Below are 24,963 nucleotides of genomic sequence, written 5' to 3' on the forward strand. Positions count from 1 at the left end.
TAATTAGCATTAGCGTTGAACCTCCAGGTACACATATGAGGATGACATGCCTTATATAAATGATTCTCTGATTTTGGGTCTAATGGCAGACTAAGTGTATACTATTGTTGTCTTATACGTTTTTTTCAAAACTATCATGTCCCTCACTTGTTACCATTCATAAATTAGCTCATTAATGAGGTCTTATGAAGAAATTTGTCTTCATTTAAAGTTATGCTTCCTCATATGTATCTTAAATAAGGCATACACTTGGCTCTTAGTGTAGACTTTGCAGTCTTCGGATACTGATTAACAATCATCTCTGGTGTGAATATCATCAATATTTGCCATGAATACTAAAACAGTAAAAAAAAAAAAAAAGCTGTGAATAGGGTTTAAGTTTAATGTGACTGTTTTGGCTATGAATCATGTGTGTGTGCATGTATGTGTGTGTAGGTCTCTTTTTCTTGGTAAATTCTCTACAGAAACATAATATTTAAGGACGTCCAGTAGGGTCATTAAAAAACATTGTGACCTTAGGCCAGCAGTCCCAAAAATCTTTTTCATTACACCTCCCAAGTGGAAAGCCAATTGAATCCCACAATTTAAATTCAAAATACATTCTTCACAGGAGTCCTATGAACAAACTCTATAATACATATTACTGCTCTAAACTCCTTACAAATGCATTTTTACATCACTAACTTCAAAATATGGCTACCATTTAAAACACTTTCATGGAATCACCCGATACACCATCTGTTTTTATGAATGTGCCTAAGGTGTGGTGCTGGGCAGATGTATGTTTAGATTAGATAGGATAATGCTTTGGATTAGTGAACCTGTAAACACAAAGGAGAGATGTGTCATCTATCATGGTTTCTTTTGTGCATTGCTGTGCAGCTGCAGGTGCTTGGGCAGGCAAAGTCAGAAGGCAAAGCCTTGGGGGTTAACTATGACTGCATGCTTTAGAAATCAATTTAACTCATTTGGCTTGTCACCAGGCTAACCAGCCAATTACATCAGGTTTGTAATATCACTGCATCTTTTATGAATGCAACTAATGTTTAGAGAACCTGGACTGATATTGCAAGTTTGCTTTCAAATACTTGCCTTCCTCTGATGTATATTAAATCCAGCTGCTACATCTTTCCCAAGTACAGGCTCTGCAGTGTTGGCAAGCAACTGGATGTGGATGTGTAGGGCAGTGCCAAATGCCTGATGTGAGCAAGCAGGTACCTGACTGGCTAGCACCCCTTTTAGTGGCATGCGTGAGAGGGGTCCTGCTGTTCTTTTTAACCAGTGAGATGATGTGAGAGACACCAATGGCTGGTGTAGTGGATGCAGTGGATGCAGTTTTTCCATTTAAGTCATTTAGTTAAAACCTGACTCTATAGGTCTTAAGGCCAATGTATGTATAGGAAAATGTATTTCTTATTATAAAGGAGCTATTCTGAAAGATTGTTCCTTGATGTAATGGTTTTGTGCGTCTCACCTATAAAGTGAGCTTAGACAGAGTAAGCTCTTAATAAGTCGATTTTGGCTGTTGTGCAAGGCTGTCAATATTTAATTCTGTGAGGTCCTAGTGTTTGGAACTTGGTGGAAAACTTTAATGAGAATGAAATACTGTCTATTGACTCATGCCACTGAGTGTCAAGAGAAACTGCTACTCTAAACCCCACTCAGTCAGGATCGGCTCCTAGAACGCACAATGTCTTTTCCACAGCCCCTGCATCCATCTTTACTCTGCACCTTCTCTAAGCACACAATGAATATTGCTCTCTCTCCCTCTTCACCTCTCAGAGGCATTTTTATTATTTGCCTGTGAAAGAAAAAAAGTGCTGTCTCCTTCATTGGAGTTATTAGCTAAGCTCTGTGACCTTGCAGTCCCATGGCTGTGGAGCTGAGAGGTGTGACAGGCAGTGGCTCCTCTCCCCAGTTTTAATTAATGCTGGCACCAAGAGATTGATAGGAAGGAGCTGTGGGCTGTCGGCATACCACTAACCTGGGGGGAGTGGGGGGTGGCTTTGGGGGCGATGGCAATTAAAACAGGGGTGAAGTGTGCACAAACAGCAGGATGCAAAGACAATGGAGCAGGGGAGGAAAGATGTTTAGGAGAGGGGTGGAGACTTACCTGGCGCTCTTCATCAGCACATCAGCATGACTCATAAAGAATGCAGGACTACATGCCTGTTGCAAGTATGTGTGTGTGAGTGTTTGTGTGTTTGTATTTGTGCCAGACTGCAAACCATGGCAAGACAATGTAGAGGAAATGCTTTTCAGTGTGATGTGTTCAGTGGTCCCGTGACAATTTCAGATACAAAACACAAGTTCTCGTTGAGTGCAGTTGTGTGTGTTTTTTCACTATGTATGCATAAGTGTTTTTGTGCTTACATGTGAGGGATGACCCATATGCACCATCAGAGGACAGAGACTGTATAAAACATCTCTCCTAAAGTTATGTAAACCCACACTCAGAAGAACTAGAGATTACAGCTCAGTGGTAACCTTGCTTTTTTTAAATAAGACATTCTAAGCTGGCTGTCTGTGGGAGAAGGAAATCTCCTGCTGTGCAAGTATATGAGGAAGCATAATTCTGCATGATAGCTTTCCTGCTTTGCCCTTGCATCTGACTGTGTGTTACAGTTTTGCCTGAAGTTGCAGGGAAGTGGGATAGGTCTGCTATGGGCCTGCACAGCTAAGAGCTTCACTGATGCGCTGTAGGTCATTGCAGAAAAGGCAGAGAGGACACAGGTCAGCATAATTCAATTTATAGGGATATCTTTCCTCAGACAAATGAATCAAAGGTGCCATGAGATACTACAAACACATTCTCAGAATACAAGATTTTATAGAATACTTTAAGTTATCTTTCTTTTTCCCTTTAGAATACAAGTTCTATTTACCATCAGTGGGCTGGACTGAAAGATAGTTGTTGGGACAGTATATCAGTGAGACCAAGCTTCACCGAGACCTAGTTTCATTGAGGCTATCTCTTGCAGTCAGCGTGAAGAGAGGTGTCTCAGGCCCCACTGAAAACACTTTTCCCTTCAGCATGTAGTCTCAGCTAAATGCAGAATAAAGTGGCCTCCACTTATAAAATTCTGAGTCTCATGGGTGGATTTGGAGTTATCAGTAGCAGCACGATAAAGACCTTCCTCTTTAATTTAGTGTTAATCCCTGTTTTTGGAACAGCAGTTACATTGTTGAGCTGTAACGAGTGATGTGATAGGTAGCAAGGCAGCTGGAAAGAGTTCCTCCTACTCTCATTTTGGACCTTCACTCTCTGTGGTCAAGCAGGATTATTTACTGATGCATGTAAAACAGAATTTGTTGAATGCCACAAGAAAACATGAGTTCAAGCACCTCATTCTAAGGTTGAATAGTTCTGTAGCACAGAAGTTGATCATGGTGAATGGATTCCTAACCCAAGCTGACAAAACTGTACATGAGTATATAACATAGTGTGTGATATTGATGTAAAGCTTACAAGGCCATATGTTTTAAAATTGAAATTATATTGAGTCTTGTATTCCATATGAGATTATCTGTTGAGTTCTGTTGTGACTGCATGAAAGAAAATGTAACTGAGGTATAGTAAAATGGAAGTTAGTGTTATCTTTAAAATGTATAATATTCTGTCATGGCTGTCACAATGCTACAATAATTCAGGCTTCAGAGAGATGCTCTGCTAATCATTGTCATTATCAGCCATCTTAATGTCTCATGTCTTCTAGCACAGCAATTATTCCACTGTTGATTAACATCAATAACTGCCCTAGTTCTAATAGATATTACATTGTAGATAATACAATAATGTAATTTATTTTATTAGATCATTTCTATTTATTGCTGTTGTGAGAACACCACCTATCTCTAAAATACCAACTTTCATTTTGGAGAAAAAGTGGAGGCCTTTTTTTTTTCATCTAAAATATAACAGTATTTTCCCACCTTTTCTGTTAAAGCATATTCTCTGCATATTTATCAACTTTACAATACACTATATTTTAAGTTTTCTTGTAAAAGAATTTGCTAAACATTTTCAGCATTTGGTAGACACTATTATCCATAGCGACTGACAAACAATTATCAGTAGATCAGTAGATAGCATGTATACTCACTGAGAACCGATTCCACGATCTTGATGTTGTTAGCATCTTGCCCTACCGGCTCTATCAAGTGAACTACTGAAGTATGTATCTTGGGTTTTTTTTTTTTAAGAAAAAGCTAACCAAAATGCAGAATGTACGAATCCGAGAATATAAGAAAATGTAAGAATCATTGCATTGAAATTTGAAGTAAGAACCCCTTTAAACACTTAGCAATTAACTACAGCAAATGATGCTAACTCTGAAATCAATTTTATCAAAGTCAGGGCATCTTTCATGGCCTTCACTGCAGCTCTGCTCTCTGTTCACCTGATTATGTTTTTGAACGTGTGTCACTTAGTGAGACGTAGCAAGGGAATAAAGCGAGAGTGACATTAGTAGGTAACAGAAGAGATAACAAATGATGACAAAACATGATCACTTATATGATACACTATATAGATAAAAGAATTGGGAGATCTACACATTACACCTACAGGAGCTTTTATGACAGACCTTTCTAAATTAATCAGCATTAATATGGAGTTGCTCCCCCCAGTTCCAAGTATAACAGCTTCTACTCTTCTGGGAAGACTTTCCACAAGATTTTGGAGCGTGTCTAAGGGACGTTTTGCCCATTCATCCAAAAGAGCATTCGTGAGGTCAGACACTGATGTTGGACTAGAGGGCTGGGCTCACCATCTCCATTCTAGCTAATTACAAAGGTGTTCTATGGCGTTGAGGTCAGGGCTATGTGCGGGCCAGTCAAGTTCTTCCACTTCAAACTCATCGAACCATGCCTTTATGGATTTTATGTACTGGGGCACAGTCATACTAGAACAGAAAACACAGAAGTAGACATAGAAATGGTGGTAAGGCGGTGAGCAGGCAAGGCATCAGGGTTAACAACAGGAACCGGGACTGGAGATGACACAGGACAAAGAACAGACACAGGAGACCTAAATGGAGAACTGGGAAACAAGGCAGATGACGGGACAGGGTGCTACACCTGGATAGGACACTGGGGAACAGAATGGATCAAAGATTGAACAAATAACATGGGGACTTGAACAAAGATGGACAAGGGTACAGGAACTGAACACATTCAAGGGCACAGGGATCGAAACAGAGGCAGATAAAGGAACTGACACAGGCACAACAACAGGAACTAGAACATGAATAACCACAGATGTAAGCATAGAGTCAGGAACAGGTGAACACAGGCAATAACAGGTGCTAACAAGGCAGCCTCAGCCAGTACAGGGGCTACAGTGGAAGCATGAACCACGAACACTGAAGACAACGGGGTCTGGGAGGTTCACAAAGTGGCCTCAGGAGTCACTGAAATGAGGAAACAAAACCAGGAAGTAAACAAATCAGATAGTGTTGCCGTGGGAACCAGAATGCCAGGGAGGGACGATTGTGACACCGGATTGACATTATCCCTCCTCCACCAAACTTTACAGTTGGCACAAAGCTTTCTACTGACATTTGCCAAAGTCAGATTTGTCCATTAGACTTCCAGATAGAGATGTGTGATTCATCACATTTCCACAGCTCCAGAGTCCAGTGGTGGCATCCTTTACAGCAATCCATCTGACGCTTGGCATTGTGCTTGGTGATGTAAGGTGCTTGGCCATGGAAACCTGTGCTCCCAGCGCACAGTTTTTGTGCTGAAGTTAATGCCAGAGGATGTCTGGAACTCTGCAGTTATTGAGTCAGCAGAGTGTTGATGACTTTTACCCACTGTGCACTTCAGTACTTGGCGACCCTGCTCTGTAACTTTACGTGAGCGGCCAATTTATGACTGAGTTGCTGTGGATCCTAAATACTTTTCAATAATATCACTCACAGTTGATTATCTAGGAGGGAAGAAATTTCACAAAGTGACTTATTGCAATGATAGCATCCTATTACATTACCACATGACCTCTTTAAAATGACACATTCATGCGCAAATATTTGCAAAGGCAGATTGCATGGCTAGGTTCTTGATTTTATATTGCAGTGATACTGAATGAAACACCAGAATTCAATGATTTAGAGGTATCCATACTTTTGTACATATAGTATAGTGTATTGAAGGCCTTCTTACTTTGCTGTTCTTAAATTGAGAAAATGAAAAGAGAGAGAGAATCAGGTCTACAAAAGGAACAGGTGGTGTGTACTGTCACTCAGGAGCCTGAAATGGCTGTGGTTCTCTCTTACTGATTTAGCCTAGTCAGTAAGCCAGGATGGTCAGAGTCTCCTATCAAATCTGCCAGAAATAAAAGCAGATGAGCCACATTGCTCAAATCTCACTTCAGGCCAGCATGGTCATAGCTATAACATATTGCAGGCTAAAGGTCAACTCCATTCCATTTCTGATCATACAATGTGGGGAGGGTGGTAATTTAACTTATAACTTATTTGATTGTGACCAATGGCACCTATTTGAGTTTGAAAGCCAGTCTCTGTGGTCTTAAGGAAAAGTGAAAGTGGAAATCTTCACTCTGTGAAAGTCTGATTGTAAATTAAATAAGTCACTGACTCCAATAAGATTATCAGATTGGTTTTTTTTAAATATGGGAAGGTTGACTTAAGTCACAATAACCTTTAGGTTTGATTTACTTTATGTACAGTAATGCATTTTTTTTGTTGTCAGAACTGGATGTACAGCACTGCACAAACAGTTCATGACTGTAAGCAAAAAATGTTCTCTCCAAACAACCATGAAGCTACTTTGGTATTCGGAAAACTGAAGAATTTCCAAAGAATTTCCATATGTTTATCTATGAGAGACTAACAACCTTGGGGCTGCATTATACCCTGAGGAGCAAATGTTAATCTGTTGAGCGAGGGCTGTCAGAAGAAACATTCCGTGACGTGCATCACTCGGTTTTTGATTCTCTTAATGCTGAAAACACACTCCATTTTTCAGCATTAAGAGACAACATGAAAGAGTGTCTGACAACATGAAAGTGATAATTTGGGTCTTTACAAAGTTTATACTGTACATCCGTTTAATTTTTTTCCTGAACACAAATAGATTTTAGCATGCTTGAAGTAGAAATGTTTGACAGGAAATGGAAGGTGTAGTTAAAAGAAACTTCAACTCATTAATTTCAGTCATTTATTTCTTAGGTTCCATTTTAAAGTGGAAAGAAGGCCCGAATTAATCTAAATCCATACATGCAGCCCTAAGAGGGAATGCAAGTATTTTTAAGATTTCAATAATCCAAATTTCACATCCTTTATTACACACACACACACACACACACACACACACACACACACACACAGACAAAGAAGAAGCTAGTCAGCTGAGGTTGACTGTCATTGGTGCAAACATTCGCAGCTCCTATCACCACTGGTACCCTCAGAAGGTGTGAGAGCTGTCTTTTTATAGGGATGTGTGAGTGTGTTGATTTCTTCACACCTGCGCTCTGGACTCCTAGAGTCCCTGACACAGAGGAGTTGGCCTGCCTCATCACACTCAGTCCAGCATGGAAAGGCCAAGCAGAAAACTGAGGGACATGGACCTATGCCTCAAACCTGGAGCTTTCTTTACTTACTATATGATTATGTTCTGATATCAGTGTAATTGAACAAAAGGCTTGATATGAACCCTGGGTGTATATCCAGCTGCTTTATTTAGGTTTTCTTGTGTTTTGTCTTGTTTGGTTATTGTGGGGATATAATTCTAAGTGGTCTGGCCTTTAATAATCCATATTCTCTCTCTCTCTCTCTCTCTCTCTCTCTCTCCCCCCCCCCCCCCCCCCCCCCAGCTGTCTTTTGCAGCAACAACTCCTGTCCTGGCCGATAAGAAAAAGTACCCAAACTTTTTCAGAACAGTTCCCTCAGACAATGCAGTGAATCCAGCTGTGGTAAAGTTCCTCAATTACTACAACTGGAGAAGAGTGGGGACCTTGACCCAGGATGTGCAAAGATTCTCTGAGGTCAGTGTGAGCAACCGGCATTGAAACTGAGTTGTGTAACTCACAGAGAATCCTATTAAATTAGTGTTGTTCATAAATGGAAGATGAAGTGAAGTATGGTGCATAGTGAACAGTGAAAATTAAAGATGGAACATTTTTGTTCATGCCCTGTCTTCATAAACTGTGATATGAAAAAAGGAAAAAAGAAGGAAATTGGGATTTATCTGTGAAACTGGAAAGCAGGCCTGCAAATCCACACTTCAAGAGCATCTGTTTTGTATTTGATGGTTACAGAGCCTAGATAACTTTTAACTAAAATAGTATCATATTAAGATTATAGGCACTTTATGACATTTCATGATACTTTGGTTAATAAATCTTGTGGACATTTACACAAATATTGGGTCAGCTTTTTTCAGCAGATGTACGTTTGCTGCTTTCTATGCCAGGGATCTTTTTCTCCGGTTTATTCATTTGTGAACCCCATCTGTTGCCTATAGGCCCTCTCTTTGGGGAAATTAAATGTCCAAGAGTGACGAATACAGTTTATTGGTCATCATACAACATTCTGTAGAAATGCTTTTAACAACATTATGTACCATATCTGTATTATGTTATGACCATGTAGAGATTAGTAATTTGTTGCAAGTCATTTATTATGCTATTAATAACAGAGAACCAAAACTTACATAAACTTACATGGCTCTGCCCATCCTGTAAAAAAGGACCTAGGTTGTAACCAATCAAAGAATATTTTTAAAGATACAAGAATATATGAAAATATTTGAAAATATGAAAATGTCTTGATAGCACTGATTGATTATGAGTTTTCAGAACATGCTATCTTAACACAATGTATGGGCTGTGGGGATATTTAAAAGAAAAAAGGTCTCTGACAGAGGAGCGTAAAGAGTAAATCCCTTTATCTTAGTTACCATGATGGAGTTGCAAAGCTTAACCAGACAGTAGGGAAGGGCCTGATCCCATCAGCCTACCAGGGGAAGGCTCTACAATCCTGATTTGCACATTATGCTAGTTCATACTGCCACCCTCAGCTATTTGCTAGAGCATGGTGGACAGCTACTCAGCAAGATGTGACATTTCATAGCATGAAAGCAGCCCATGTGTGGTTGCATTAAAATTAGAAATAATGATAACCATAACTAAAGTTTCTATGGTCATTTCTTAGGTTTGGTAAGAGTTGTGATTTGCACAGAAAATTTAAGTTGCATATATTTAAATTTTAATGATTAGGCCCCAGAGAGGTTGCTAACTAGGGAACCTGGGGAAAGAGGAAAGAAACATAGAACATGATCTGAAGTTCCACACTCAAATTGGAATGGCAGTGATCAGATGAAGGGTAAAGCCATTAGGACCTGCAGTCTTCAGAAACCAAATCACAAAAACCCTTGAGGTCTTGTCCAAGTAGCCCCATCGGGGTCCTGGTGTGAAAGATTTGGATGTGTGTTTGTGTGTGTGTGTGTGTGTGTGTGTTTGTATTTCTCATATTTGATCTATTCTGTTTGTCAAACCAATATTTACCAGAATATAAATATAGAAATCAAATCAAGAAAATTAAAAAACTTTCATTATTAATAAATGAATAGAGGGGGAGTAGTCCAAGGCATAAAAACCAATCACCTCTTCATTACTTTGTTGTTTGGCTTGCTTTCACTTCAGGCTGCTGCCATGTGAGCCCACATTAAAATGCATGTTGTTTTTGTTATGATTAATCATATAAAAGTATCAGCTTCTAAAACAAAATTAGATTAGCTAGGCATCTGTGTGGGGATTGAGAAAGCACTTGTATTAGTATGACACGGGGCCACTTAATTTGATAAGGATAATTGAAGAAGTAACTCTACTGTGCTTGGTCATGCTGTACCAGCTGCAGGCATTGAAACCACAGGGATCAGTCTGCAAAACAAGGGAAATGTGAAAGAACTGCTCAGATGACTTTTAATTTTAATGGTTTAAGTTTGAACAAAGCTAACATATTCCAATCACATAGGAGGTAAAATTTCAACCTGGTGCCATTATCACGTATCATGATCTTGCAGAATTCCCTTCAGCTTCTACACTAGATATGAGCCGGGCTAAAAACAAAGAAATACAAATACTTTCTTTGCTATAATTGAGAAGTTTTTATATTGTAATCATATTTTTTATATGATTTTATATGATAAAAATGTTTAAATCAGCTGTACATTTATTTACTACATTTCAATTGCTTTTAATTTAACTTTTTAATTGATTTTTTTACTCTTTCTGTGGAATCAGTGAAAGGATTTCAACTGAGCCAAGCTGTACAGCACAAATTCTAAAAGAATTTACAGAAATCTGCTTATTTTTAAACTAAAGCTTTTCCCTTTAAGCCTGTATTGCATAAATTCAGGGAGGAAGTGGGTTTGTTTCCATCCAACTCTCTCGTTAACACCAATTTGTGTACGGTTTATGGTAAAATGAGACATCTGCAACACAATAATAACACAGGAGCAAATATATTTGTGACACTTCCTTAGTCTGCTTAGTCTCTGAACATGCATGGTCATACAATCAGAATGGAATTCAGATGAATTAGTGTCTTATTTTAGGTACTGGAAATGTTACTTTGATAAGAGTAACAATAAGAGGCAGCGTAGGTATGAAATATGTTTCTGTACATTTGTTTACATTCTCAAATAGGTAGTTTGTGACTGTTAGGCAACAAGAAAGCAGGGCATCATGGTGAGTCTCCTTGACAGACTATTAACACTAACACAAAACTAAAATCAAAACATGAAGAACAGCTATAAATGACAATAGACATTACAACCCATGAAACATGTAGCACTCCAAGAAAAGCGAACCAGCAACACGGACTGCATGTAACACATGTACAAACACGGACAAATCACAACTAACAACACAGGGACTTTAGTATACACATCAATAAGGACTGTGACTTTGGACAGGTGAAATGGATGATTGACTAATAAGATAGGGGCATGGCAATGAAGGGAAAGACACACAAACAGACACACATTCACAACCAAGACGACACAAACACAAAGCCCATGTGCTGACAGGCTACATGGCTTTGGGGAGGAGTTGAGGAGGGGGCGTTACATGATAAATATTTATGAAGTTTTAATTGTCAAAATGTTCTAACCAAACTGCCATTAAGAGAACAGTAATTAGATAATCATTAGAATGTGTAAGCTACACTTGTATTTTTTCACTTATGTAATACAAAAAAGTACTTCTACTCTGTGTATTTCTAAAAAAGTACATTTGTACTCTTACTTAAGTAGAAACAAACATTTACCTTAATCATATCTTAGCTTGTTTTGTCAGGAATAACTGTACTTTTACTTGAGTATGATTTTACAGTGATCCTTCCATACCTAGAGATCAAGAAATTGTTCTGTTAAATGGAATTGATTTACACCATGTATAAAGACTCATTATCCATTTGACCCCTTGGATATGTAAACCTGTAAACAATTACAGCCAATCTGTTGTCATACAAAATTTGTCAGCCACCTTCTATCCAGTTTATCACTGGTCAGTTTCTAACAACAGGGCCACTGATGAGCGGATATTATTTGGGTGGTGAACATTTGGTCAACACAGCAGTGGCACTCCTAGAACTGGTATGTTAGTGACATGGTAGTTGCATGTTTGTGGGTATTGCACCAGTGAGGGTGTAGGCACAGCAGTGTTGCTGGAGCTTTCACATGGTCCCGTGCGCCTGATGGCAAAATATGAGCTATAGTCTCTAACTATACACCTGCAAGGTGATTGTGGTAAATCCAAATTTCTATTAAGGTGAGAAGTGAGTGTGTAGCGTTCGTATAGCAATTGAGAATAATCCTCTTAGTTCCAGCATTTTTGCTTTATGCAAGAAAAGATCCCTGAATACTTGAGTGTTTGCTAAATGTTTTATTTTCTTTTGTACCAGTGTTTTATTTCCCAGATTCTACCATCATTATAAAATAAGATAATCTTTATTCTGAAAAGACAGTTAAAGAAAATGTCTCTCATCTAAGCTGTGAAGCGTCTTCAGGATTTGATAAAAGCCTCTTGTAAACAGCTAGTTGATCTTTGAGCCCAATATCTTTTTAGAGTCACTATCTCTGTCTTCTCATAGATACTAAACAGAGAAGCAATGATATGTCCATGTGAAGCCAAGGACCCATCCCTATGTGTCCTTGTTAAAGATCACAACAGGATCTAGTGTTCAAACCTTTCAATGCCTTCTGCAAGTCTCACAAAATATTTACTGACAATGTATACCTTGATGGAGGGCGCACATGCATATGTACATGATTTAATTCAAGTTACTTCCATGAAATCATTTCTCTCCTTTCCTGTGTTGTGTTTAATGTCACATCATGTCAGTGGCTGACAGTGGTGTCTATCAATAAATGGATTTAAGGCTGTTTTAAATCACACTTCAGTGTGCCATTTTGCAGATTAAGCCCGAATCCACCTTTTTATGTGCAGAAAGATTAGATGACTAGGGCCTCTATGTGGAATTAAGTCTATTTGTTAGGCTTTGCACAGTGGGTAGGATTATGTGTGTGTGTGTGTGTGTGTGTGTGTGTGTGTGTGACCAAAGCTGACCAAAGCTAGCCAATGGCAGCATTTTGTGAATCTACTGCTGTCTCTCTGTCTCTGTCTCTCTCTCCCTTTACCCCCTCAAGAGTGCAAATTTCATCATTCTCCATTATCACCAACGTCAGTCAGTGACAACACAGCCAGGCACAGTGGGTAGTAATTCAGTAACCAGTAACCCTGCCTAAAAATAGCTACCCATGAAGCTGATGCTGAGAGAGAAATAGTGAGAACAGGGAGGGGTGGGACCCACTTTTACCTTGCTTACATTATACAAATTAGAAAACATAAACATAAGACAGGCTGACATGACTGAGATTATAATTTAGTTTCACAAATGATCTTTGGCTACTGCACATGCAGTGCATTACTAAATATACAACCATATTGAATTTGTATTCCATCATCTCTGCTGTTGGAATTTGTTGTAAATTGTTTTCTTTTAACCCACATTTTTATACATAGTCACTCTTAGTAATAAAGTGCCATTTGGATATGCAGTAGTTGTAACACAAGGAGGCAGAGTAGGATGTGGGGAAGATTCTTGCAAAACACAATGACACGTTTATTCTGACACAAAACAAGGACGGCATATGGTTAAACACCAACAATATTCACATTTAAACAAAAGACTTATATGCTCACACATTAACAATACACAACAAGGAGCAGGTGTGAAACACAGGGAGTGCATGGCGAATGAACACACGCACACACAGACAGGGAGACGTTTGGGAGGAGGGGCTGTACCATAAATTAAGTGAATTATGTCCTAATTTGCACATTGCTTAGTGCAAATACAAATCTGGGGATTGACTGTAGGAGAATATTTGTGCATCTTTATGTGTAGCATAGGCCCAACATTAATAAACACGTTAACACACATAGAGGCATATGTACACACATGCATGAATGCTAAAAGAATACATTGTGGTAATGCATTTGAAATAGGGCTTCATAATCATAATTATAATTCATAATCATAATTCATAGTCTTTAATATATATATTCATTTACACTAAGGTGCAGCATTACTGACCCAAACTATATGCAACTTATTTTGGTAATGGGCCTCCATTTTGAGATGTGCATGTGTGCTGGGGTTTCTTCTTGTTTGATCTGTAATTAAACATTCCAGCAACATAAGCATTCTGGGTTACCAAAGCTAACTGCATTCCCTAAGGAGATGACCAATGCAGAAGTTCACCTCATTTTTGTGTTTGTATGGATAGGCGTGTGTACCTTGCACATATTTGTGATTTCGCACACATTTGTGATTGTTTCAGTGGGAGGGCTAACTCATAGTCAAAACAAAAAGGCCTACAACCACACTCTCAGCCATATAACCTGACCCACAGCCATACAACCAACCCTTGCCATTTGCTTCTGCTTTGGGCTAGAGTGTGTCACATTCTTTGTGGATTAAAAAGCATGACTACTGACCCATGAGAAGGTGGGTGCACCAGCACTTTCCCATGGTCCCTCTCTTTTTACCCAAGCAGCCTAAACAGGCCCTTTTTTCAGATGTCCACATGAATTTGCTCATGGGGATTTGTGCGACACAAAATCAAACACAAATAAAGGTCAAACAATCTTTCTCTCTCAGTCCAGACAACCAATACATGCTATAGATGTTGGGTTATTTGTCATATTAGATTTTTGATTTATTTATTTATTTATTTTGGTAGTGGACTGCTATCTGTGGAGATATGAAACACAATGTCTTGTCTAGATCTGAGTGCTTATGGTTTCTGAGGAGCAAAAGCAAGTTCTATTGATCTAGGTTGTCTGTAAAGTTGTTTACATTAATTTCATGTCCTCTGAGTGGTGGATTAAGGGTTTGTGTGTGTGTGTGTGTGTGTGTGTGTGTGTGTGTGTGTGAGAGAGAGAGAGAGAGAGAGAGAGAGAGAGAGAGAGAGAGAGAGAGAGAGAGAGAGAGAGGGAGGGAGGGAGGGGGGATATCTTAAAGCCTAGCTGAGAAAATGAAGGGAATGAAATGTTTGGACATTTTCCCATCATTAGAGGTCTTAATTAAAGATCTAAATATGCTCAATTATGTGTCAGAATCATGATCTAGACATGGGAATTTGCTTCAAGGTAAGGAAGATGTATATTTGATGAATACTGTGAATAGATCTTTCAGTGCTCACAGCAAACTGACAACCTTTCAAATCCCACAGTTGCTGTATATTCAGCACTTTTCTTTCATTAAGGACAAAATACTCCAGTTGAAAGAACTTTGCCTTAAAACGTGAAGAAATTAAGTGGGAAAACAAGTGGGGGTTGGCTACACAGAGTGCGAGCTCAGAGCAGGGACTGAACAGCAGTCTTTCTTTTCAGTCTTTTTTCATGTAACAAAGGCAACACAGCCAGGTAGTTAGTTACATAAGCTTGCACTTGTAAGTCAAACAATAACAGCTATGGGATTCACAAAACTATTACTTATTATAATATGGTTAGTTGGTTATATGACAGCTTAGTTTTCTCATTATTGGTATAAATTGGTGATGTATTATGAACTGCGCACAATAAGCTGTCCACATGCCCCCGGTGTGGAGAATCCTGTTGGGTGAACATCAAAGAGATCTCTGGTATTAATATAACTAGCTGAAATGACGTTTGTTGGCGGCAAGCACTGTTATGCGGCTGCTGTCCTCTGTCTACCCTCATAACCCTATCCAGCCAGGAGAGCGAACTCTACCTGGCACACAGACACCTTCTGATGTCTCAACATTATTTATGTGTTAGTTTCATGAGACAGGGCTGTGGGGGGTGGAGAACTGGAGGAGACATGATGGAGCACTGTGCGTTTCAAAAAACTAGGAGGTAAAAGAGCAAGACAGCACCGGAGCATGCCCTGCCATTTATAACGTAGCCATCAGTAGATGTGTTCAGAGACAAACAAGCTCATTTGATTTGGCAAATGGCTGGATCCCTATAAACCATGACAGCATAAAGACTGTAAGGGTAAAACTCTACAGTTGGATGGTGATGGCTGGTCCAGTGTTTTACATTGTGTTTTATTATCTAATTGAGTGTAAGAGATTAATAGTTACAGTTACATTAAATTAACATGCTGCAGTAGCTCACACCTGCTTCTGTGCTCCACATCCTTTTTTCAGTCACAGTGCTTTCTATTTGTCCTCTTTAAACTGGGTTCATCTGGTAGGACACTATGTAAATGTGTTATGTATTTCACCACATCACACTCATCTCCCTGTAGCTTTAGACCAGCACCCCAAATCCACAATCCTTTGTAGTTCCTATATTGTTCACTATTTACCAACAATCACACTTATACAGAAACAAGCAGACACTTAGTGATAACCGTTACAGATATCGTAACAGGTATTGTTACATGCACACTCTAAAACAATGGATAATGTATGGTATCCTCTCATACACCTATTAAAATATTAATTTTTGTATTGCTTGCCTTCCCCAGTTTAAAAAATTTTGGTTGACCCAACAGTTGATCAATTCTCTTGCTTATACTGGCCTTACACCAAACATTTCAAGCAACTTCACTCTCGCAGACAAATTTCCTATGGCGGCATAAAATTATAGGAGTTGCTAGTTGTGGTGTGCTCCTGTCCAGTGCAATGTGAAGGATTTGTGGAAATGTAGATGGTTTATAGGCTAAATTTTGTTTGTTGACTGATTGTTCTGCTGGGTGGCCGATTCTGGCCAACACTTAGCTAGCTAAATTATTAGAGCTGACTTTAGAAGAAATCTGGGTATGTGCTACCGGGCAACAGCAATTCAAAACCATCGGCATTGGATGTATTATCAAAATATGTAGCGTTATGTTATCAAGGCAGTTACCGTAATTCTTAAATCCACAAGAAGAGTAGTCTTTTGCTGGTTCATTTTAGGCTATTAACCAGGCCAAATATTTTGTTGCCTAACTGTAACCTAACCATTATTTAGGCCATTAGCCTAGTTGAGATATAGCTTATTAGAAATTGGATGAATATCTGTTGATTATCAGCATCACTATGTGGAACTGAACCACCGCAAGTGGCACCAGCCATCGGCATTGTAAGTCTTTGGCTTTGTGGCACCTGCCTTTCACTCGTGACATTTAAATGACACCTGCCAAATCACGTTGTCTCATAGGATAGGCTCATGAGGTCGATATTTGCAACTTGCTAGAGACATAGAGAATCACATTCATTAGTATGAGCACAAAGTTATGGATTAACTATTATTAGTATTGGAAAACCTAAGTTTGGAAGTGGTGACAACATTCACATAATATAGCTACATGACAAAGGTTCAGCAGGTCTAGTTTGTGGCAAACTTTCTCTAATAGTGTTTATATTATCACATGATCTGAACTTGAAGGGCTTTTTCTGTACTGTTGAGCTCCAATAATTGTGAATGACTCAATAACAACTAATCTATTTAATTTATATAGTACACGTTCTCAGGTCATTTCTGGGAGATCGAATTCAAGTCTGCAAGTCTGCTTCCCTGCAGGAGGTGTCTCACAGGGTTTATGGAATCTAACAATTGGACTTATTTCTCTTCCACTACATTAAATTTACTGCCTCAGAGATTCAATTGTGTAACTTTTTTTTAGATTTTTAATGTGAATTCCACAGTGGGCTGATATTTGGGGTTTATATCTTGGTAGGCCTAAATGTTTTAAAGGACATCCATGTCAAAAAAACAGGAGAACTACAAATAATAGAACATATAAAGGGAGATATTTATAAGGTATTTCTTTGTTAAAATGTTAGTCACCACCAAACCCATGTTTGCAAAATAAATAAATTACAATATCCAACACAATAAATAAGCAGGCTATTCAAATTTTTTTTTAAATTATATAAATTAAACCAGCACAAGCCCACTTTAATTGTGGATTTAATAATTACATTGATGGTCTTGATTAAATGAACACACACTGATAACACATTCTTTTAATTCATTCTTCCACTGTAGCCTATGACCCAGAACAAAGCTTCCTATAGCCAAAATTCAAGTTATTGTTACTGTCACACAGCATTCTACTAAAGTTATTGCTAACTAGAATCATCTTGATTGTCGATGGTGGAGCTATGGCTAACACAGCCGAGTGGCCGTAGAGTTTAAAACCTGTACTGAGTCAAAGGCAGGTGCCAATCGTCTAACAATGTGGAATCCACTGTTATTGGCAGCTACCTAAGGAGAATGGTGAAGTTGCAACTCATGGTGATTAGATCCGAGAGGCAGATGCTGATGATCGGCCTGCTGCTTAAAAGGCTAGTGCCACTCCTGAGAGGCAGATGCTGATAGAATTCAAGTGGCTCAACTGTTGCCACAACTGTTACTGTTATTACTGTTACTGTCACATAGCATTCTGCTATGTCAGAGCTAGCTAAATGTTTAGGATTAGCTAGCTAATTGTCAGATAGAATTGTCCACACAGAAAAACAATTAACAAAAAACATTTTAAACTATCTACATTTCCACAAATTGCACATTTTGGATTATCTTATGCACAATCACTCAAATGAGTTGTTTTAAAATACATGTCATCAGAAGCAGGCATGTTTCAAGTGACACCTGCCATGCAAAGTACCACAATCAAGTTGTCATTTCTGGATGACATATTGGCCACTTCCTGCTACCACATGCCAAACAAAGGCTATGTTCAAAATAGCCTACTATATAGCTACTACTTGTGTACTGATTGTAAGCCACTCTGGATAAGAGCGTCTGCCAAATACCGTAAATGTAAATGTAAAATTTTATTTTAGTCGCATACTGCAGATGGCATACAAAAGTGCTCAGAGAATGTATCCTAGCCAGTACAGTAGGATTGAGTCCAAGATACCACTGAACTAGAATGCTGTTGAAATACAGGGATATTTACCAGGCATCAATGCTGATGCCTAGAAGTGCAAAACACATAAGCTCTATAAAACAACAATAAATGCAATAAACAATACCCTACAATAAGTACTTCAGTTTCAGTTACTCAATATGGGTGCAGGATCAGTGGTCATTTAAATATTCCACAAATAGATGGGTATTCATTCTGCATTTGAAGACTGAAAAGGACTCTGCGGTCTGGACAGCCAGCGGACGTTCATTCCACCATCTGGGAGCCAGGACAGAGAATAGTCTTGTTGCTTGTCTTCCATGAGATTGAAGCATGGTGTTTCAAGCCGAGCCATCCTTGAGATTTGTAGTACTCAAAGTAAGGATTGGGCATTGACCACTGGCATCATGTATAGAGGGGCTGGTCCATGTTTGGCTTTGTAGGCAAGAATTAAGATTTTAAATCTGATTCGGGCAGCTACTGGAAGCCAATGAAGGGAACCCAGCAGCAGAGTGACGTGTGAACTTTGGAAGATTGATAACCAGTTGTGCTTCTTCATTCTGGACAAGTTATAGAGGTCTGATTACTCTTAGAGGAAGACCAGCAAGTTGCAGTAGTCTATCTTTGATATTACAAGAGGCTGCATAATTATCTGGGCAGCTTCCTGTGAGAGAAAAGGTTGAATCCTTCAATTGTTACAAAGGGGAAATCTGCAAGACCGGCTCAGATTTTGAAACATGAGTTGAGAGTTGAGTTTTTCCAGTACACGAAAGATGCCCAGATGACATACTACTTCTGCCAAATTCTCCAGTACATGACCAGAGCCATTTTCGTTGTGTACTGCACCCTGTCATGCAACAGCAATGGAAAACCTTTCTCAAGTGTTTGGAACCTTCATACGTTCATGTGACCATGTAGTTTGGCTTTATTGCATCCTACTGTGGCGACCAATATTCAGTATACAGTATATATCGAACAGAGCTGCTTACATTCACATAGCCTTGAAGTATGGTTTGCATTTGTCGCATACTGGGTACTATTCTCCATACTGCTATGGGGACCAGTATACAGTATCCCCAACCAAACTTCGGCTATGTTAGTGCACGAGCACTCTCTTAATGCTGAGACAAACACGACATAACTGAAGAATGTTTATACATTTACTAGTTATCCATTATCGGTAACCATGTGCCTTCATTTCCATCAACCGCGATTTGGAATGAGACTCTTAATTTCTTCATTACATGTTAGCAAGTTAGCTAGCAAAATAGCTACAATTTAATGCTAGTAAGCTAGCTAAATGACCTTACATCTTAACCATGGCTTCATTATTTAGTCCTTCAAGATGAGGTATTTAATAATCACCTATTATGTTAGCTAACTGCAGGATGTCGTTCACATTAATTTAATGTGACACGACGAACAACATGTTAATAGTCCCGCGGCAAATGTAGACCTCAAGTGCTTCGGCAACATTTCGACAAACTAAATAGCTAGCAAGGAAGCTATGTAACTTATCTTAGCTAGTTTGTTTGTTTGCCAACACTGGAGGAAGTCAACGCTTGCAGATATACACCTAGCTAGCTAGCTAATGCTACCGTAGCAAGCTGAAAAGAACTAGACCCCAAGACAATGCTTTATTTCAAAAAGGTCAAATCAAACAGTCAACGTTATTAACAAATTGAAAGGTAAAAAAAAAAAGATGTTGAGTCAACTGCCTGTACATGTCTGACCCCATTAGCAAAAAAAAAAAAGAAATGAGATGGGGAGCAAGGTGTTCTGAATTAATGCAAAAATGTTATTAATGCATGGTTTTTTTTTTAAAGATGTTAAAACAGAAAGGCATGAAGGGGAGTGTAATATAAATGTGGTGAGAATATAGCCAAGCAGCCAGCAGCACTCAGCGCTGGCATTGTAAAAGTCTGGAAAATAAGTTGCAGGTTCAGTAGCTACACCCCTGCACTCAAGTGTCAAATAAAACAGCAGGTCACAAGTGCTCCTTTGTTCCAAGTTTTCCACACTGTGATTCCCTTGCAGATGAGCCCTGAGGCACATCCCTCTGATGATGCACAAGTCCATCTAATGTGTTTGCACCCTGCCCTTCCTATATCCAAGGCCTTAAATCCGAGTTTGGAAAAGGGAGTTTTCTCAGTGTGTGTCTAAAGTTAGCATGCTTCTACTTCCACTTTCCTATCTAATAAGTTGAAAGGCACTAAAGTCACTGTGAAGGCACTAAAGTTATGGATGGAGTCCAGTACAGGAGGAGGAAAACGAAGTCCAGTGATCGATCCTAATCCAATTTCCTGCGTTGTCTGATGTTCAGAGTGAAGTTGCCTATTAAAGCAGTATTTGTGATCCATATATCATGTGGATGTCTTCCTTTCGGATTCTGTTCTGGGGATTTCTTATTTGCAAAGTAACAAGTCTTATTGTATTTTTTACACCACTACACAAACACACACACACAAAAAATTTTTCAAAAGTATATGACTGATTTCCAGGTCATATTCTGCATGTGGTGGATATTGTTTTCCTGTTTGTGAGATGGTGAATTTCTCATGAGTTTTCATTGACAACCATACACGATGGCTTTATGAGGCAATGCAAGCAAAGCTGAGTCATATCCAGAGCAGGGGACCACTGGAGAACAGACTCATAGCCATCAGCATGCTGTGAATGCGAACAGAGGAAATGTACATAGATATAAATCAAATATCAGAGATTGTTTTACTGCCCATATCTAATCCATGCTTTTGATTTCTTTCATTCTCTAACAGGTACGCAATGATTTGACCAATGAACTTGAGAGGGCAAATATCCAGATAGCAGACACAGAGAGCTTTTCTAATGACCCCTGTGTTAATGTAAAGAAACTGAAGGTAAGGAGCTTCAAACAAAGTCCATTAAGAGTCTGTCTACCTTGCTAACATTATACACTTACATTGAATAAACTTGTTCGCCATTTATGGCAAAATGATATTAAAGTGTGTTTTTGACTGATATTAAAATGGAGTGAAAGGCAGATCTGTCTGTCTGTCTGAAGTATTTTACCTGCCCCTCTTATATGCGATATATCTCATTTCTCTTTTCCCTTTCCTCCACTCTGTCCTAACCATTTTCACAGTCATTTTCTCCCAGCAATTTTTCCCTGTTGCCGTGAAACCATTGAACCAGCTCCTGTTACTGAATTGACTTTGTACATCTATGGACCCAATTCTCCAGATAACAGAATCACAGTAGAAATGTTCCTTCAAATTCTGCCACCCTGGATTTTTCACCCTTTGACATCCACTCTCAGAGGGTAAAAACTCCACACTGGGTAACCACTCACAGTGGCTCTGCTGTGTGCAGATTCTGACATAATAAAAGGTTGACTGAAAGGATTGAGTGCAGTAGCAGAGAGAGATGTGCTGGCTTGTTTTGCATCTCAATTGACCTGGATATTACAAACAGTTTGCAGTGGTTTGATATGAATAGTTTGGCACACTGGCCTGGATAGTGGCTTTACTTGACAGGGGCAAGTCCCTGCCAGTACACCAGAACAGTTGGAAGTATTTCCGCAACTGGGGAAATTCAGGTTAAGTGCTTCCACTGAAGGGGCCTGTGCCAGGCCTTCCAGTGTCTTGGTTTCAGGCAGTGAGAGAAAGGCCATGAAAAGGGAAGCAGGAGTGTTCCACACAAAATCTCCAAAATCTCCCAGCATGCATTCTGGCTCCAATGTGGCACTGAAGAGGTATTGTGGTAGTTGAGGCCCTTTTTGAGGACACTCTCTGAGGTGCTGAGAGGAAGGGTAGGGAATGATGGGCCACACACATGCACTGTTTAGTGCTAAATCTGCTGTATTGTGTTGAGGTTGTATGTCCCTGCAGGGAGAGAGCTGGGGCCCTGGCTTTATACTGATGCTAATGGATGGTGCTCATTAGGGCACAGTTGTGACAAGATGTGCTGGATCTGGTATCATTCTGACAGTTCATTTTAAAGGTGGGCTAAAGTAAATAGCCCACCCTGGTTACCTTTTCCTTCCTTGGAAAATTGTTTTGACTGGCACATCACTTGAAATTGTTTACATAATATTAATGTATATGACAAAGAATATGGTGAGATATGAAGCTGGAACCATCCAATGAAAATGTTTAATTTACGAGCACCAAGGGCACAGCAGCCCTGTCTAAACATTTAACTTGGCCCTATGAAACTTTACATCACCGATACCAGAGAATCTTGATATACAGTATAAATATTAGAATGTTAAAGGTATACACTACAGATACCTGTTGTTTTGTGGAGTTATGTGAGAATGTAAACTATGTAGCAGAATGAATTATAGTTGAAGTTCATGTTGTAATTAATAGACAATGTATTAACATGTATTTCTAAGCAGCTTTAACACAAATCAAAGCTGTGACCTCTCCTCCTATCTGCACTTACAGTGCATGTACATACAATATCATAACAAGTCTAAGAAATAATACTTTTATGAAGTAAAAAGTATTATAGGGCCTGCACTAGCAGTGAACATGTCAAACATGAAAGGACTGTAACTTGTATCTCTCCACCTAACCTGTCTTCTGGTGTGGTAACTGTGTGGAGGACCACTACTCTATAGTTCTTTGCAGTGTAGAGTACTGCTGATAGATGGATCTTGTGTGAAGTGCAGCCAGATGAGGTGGAAACACAGTTCTGGAGAGTGGGCTGAATTATTTATTGACTCAATCATGCAGCATGTGTTCACGCTGCTGATGGAGAGCGCTCCTCTGCCCCTTTTGGATATCAAACAATTGTCAGGACTGACATTAATGTCTGTCCTGTAATGGATGGAATGCCATGGTCAGCGAAGATAAATACCCTCTTCAAGTTTTAGAAACCGTACACTTCCCACCTCTGAGAAAGCATAGAATGAATCTAGGAATACATTTTTGTAAAACATACATTTGCTACTTTCACCATTCACTGAATCAATAAACCTTTTCACCAAGCATTTGTGGACACATTTGTAAATTTTTATTTCTATCATTACAATGTAAACCATGTTGAGTTGACTTTTTTCATACTGGTTTTGTAGGATAATGATGTAAGGATCATCATTGGTCAGTTTGATGAGAACCTGGCCTCTAAAGTCTTCTGTTGTGTGAGTATTTTCTTCTAAAGCTCCTTGTCACTTAGACTATCTGAAGTAACCATACTTCCAAAGTCTCTGGAGATAGCCTATGAGTTATTATTATTATTGACAAACCTGGTGAACATTCACATAAAAACATGTATGTGTAGCACCTGTGTTAGCATTAGAAATATTTTTTAAGTCAGTACAACCGATTCTGTGTGTTTACTAGAGGAGGAAGCATGTGTATATTCAATCCGTACTATAAATGCCTTCCATATTTTGTGTTCTGTAGGCCTACAACCTGAACATGTATGGCAGTAAGTACCAGTGGATCATCCCAGGATGGTACCAAGGCAATTGGTGGGAGCAGGCAAACTCTACCAACTGCACCACCAAGAAGCTTCTGACAGCCATGAACGGATACATAAGTGTTGACTTTGAGCCTCTCAGTGCCAAAAAGACCAAAGGAATCTCTGGACGTGTGAGTGTCTCTTGCATTCTGCCTCATTTCATCAAAACCTTCTCTGAAAGGAAAAGTGATGAAATATGATTGGTGACTGCATAGCTTGCAAGAAGCAAAGAAAAATAACAGAGGTTGAAAGTAGAGGTGAAATGACAACCAAAACAAATGTATCCATAGCATGCAGAATTTTTGTTAAACATCATTACATCATACACATGCAGCATCAGCCACATCTAAGCCTGCTTTTCCCTATCTTCAGACGCCTGAGGAGTATGAAAAAGAGTACAACAGGGAGCGGGAGCAGAAAGGGGTCGAGTCCAGCAAGTTCCATGGCTTTGCCTATGATGGCATCTGGGTGATTGCCAGGACCCTGAGCCGTGTCATGGAGCTACTACATCAGAAACAGAGGCACAACATCTACCGCAATGCCACCATGGATGACCATGAGGTGGGCAAGATGGTGCTGGATGTGATGAACGAAACCAACTTCTTTGGTGTGACGGTGAGACTCTGTTTTCATGTCAGTCTCTCAGCACAAGTATGAAAGCTAGGCCAACAGCTAGATCCCTAATGAACTGCAATGTTCCTTGTGAAACCTCATTTAAATTCATGAATTGCAGGACTAAAGAAAATAACAGCAATCTCTATTGCACTGTCACAAAGCCTGGGAAACATCTCCTCCAAAGAGAGGCCTGAGATTCTATACATTACATCCATTCTTTTACAATGGGTTTCCCTAGGGGGTTATCCCCCTGTCGAAAGGGTCCCAGATTTCAAATAGTTGGGATCACTGCAAGGCAATCCCGCTAAAAAGGGCTCATTTTAGAAGCAGCCAGCAAGATGTATGCATGCTGTTTTGCATTGAGAAGGCAAGTGACATTTCCTAAGGCACAAGTACTATAAAGGCCATTCTGTGATTGGTGAGCAGGAGCCGAGGCACTGCCAACATGCATGGGTGAGATATTAGGAGTGTAGACAGGGCTTCCGGTGGGTGGGGAGTA

General features: G+C 39.4%; 1 protein-coding gene across 2 annotated transcripts in view; it reads left to right on the plus strand.

Moving 5' to 3' along the window:
* gabbr2 (gamma-aminobutyric acid (GABA) B receptor, 2) overlaps positions 1-24,963 on the plus strand; it is a 143,405-nt gene that overhangs the window by 74,968 nt on the left and 43,474 nt on the right. For both annotated transcript variants that reach the window (XM_035528864.2, XM_035528865.2), the window contains exons 3-7: positions 7,838-8,008; positions 21,176-21,277; positions 23,461-23,526; positions 23,792-23,980; positions 24,222-24,464. In XM_035528864.2, the coding sequence (XP_035384757.1) occupies positions 7,838-8,008; positions 21,176-21,277; positions 23,461-23,526; positions 23,792-23,980; positions 24,222-24,464 (771 nt within the window). The remainder of the gene's footprint in view (positions 1-7,837; positions 8,009-21,175; positions 21,278-23,460; positions 23,527-23,791; positions 23,981-24,221; positions 24,465-24,963) is intronic.

This window comes from Electrophorus electricus, chromosome 2 (genome assembly GCF_041902795.1).
Source record: "Electrophorus electricus isolate QZ-2024a chromosome 2, ASM4190279v1, whole genome shotgun sequence".
In the NCBI taxonomy this organism is placed as follows: domain Eukaryota; kingdom Metazoa; phylum Chordata; class Actinopteri; order Gymnotiformes; family Gymnotidae; genus Electrophorus; species Electrophorus electricus.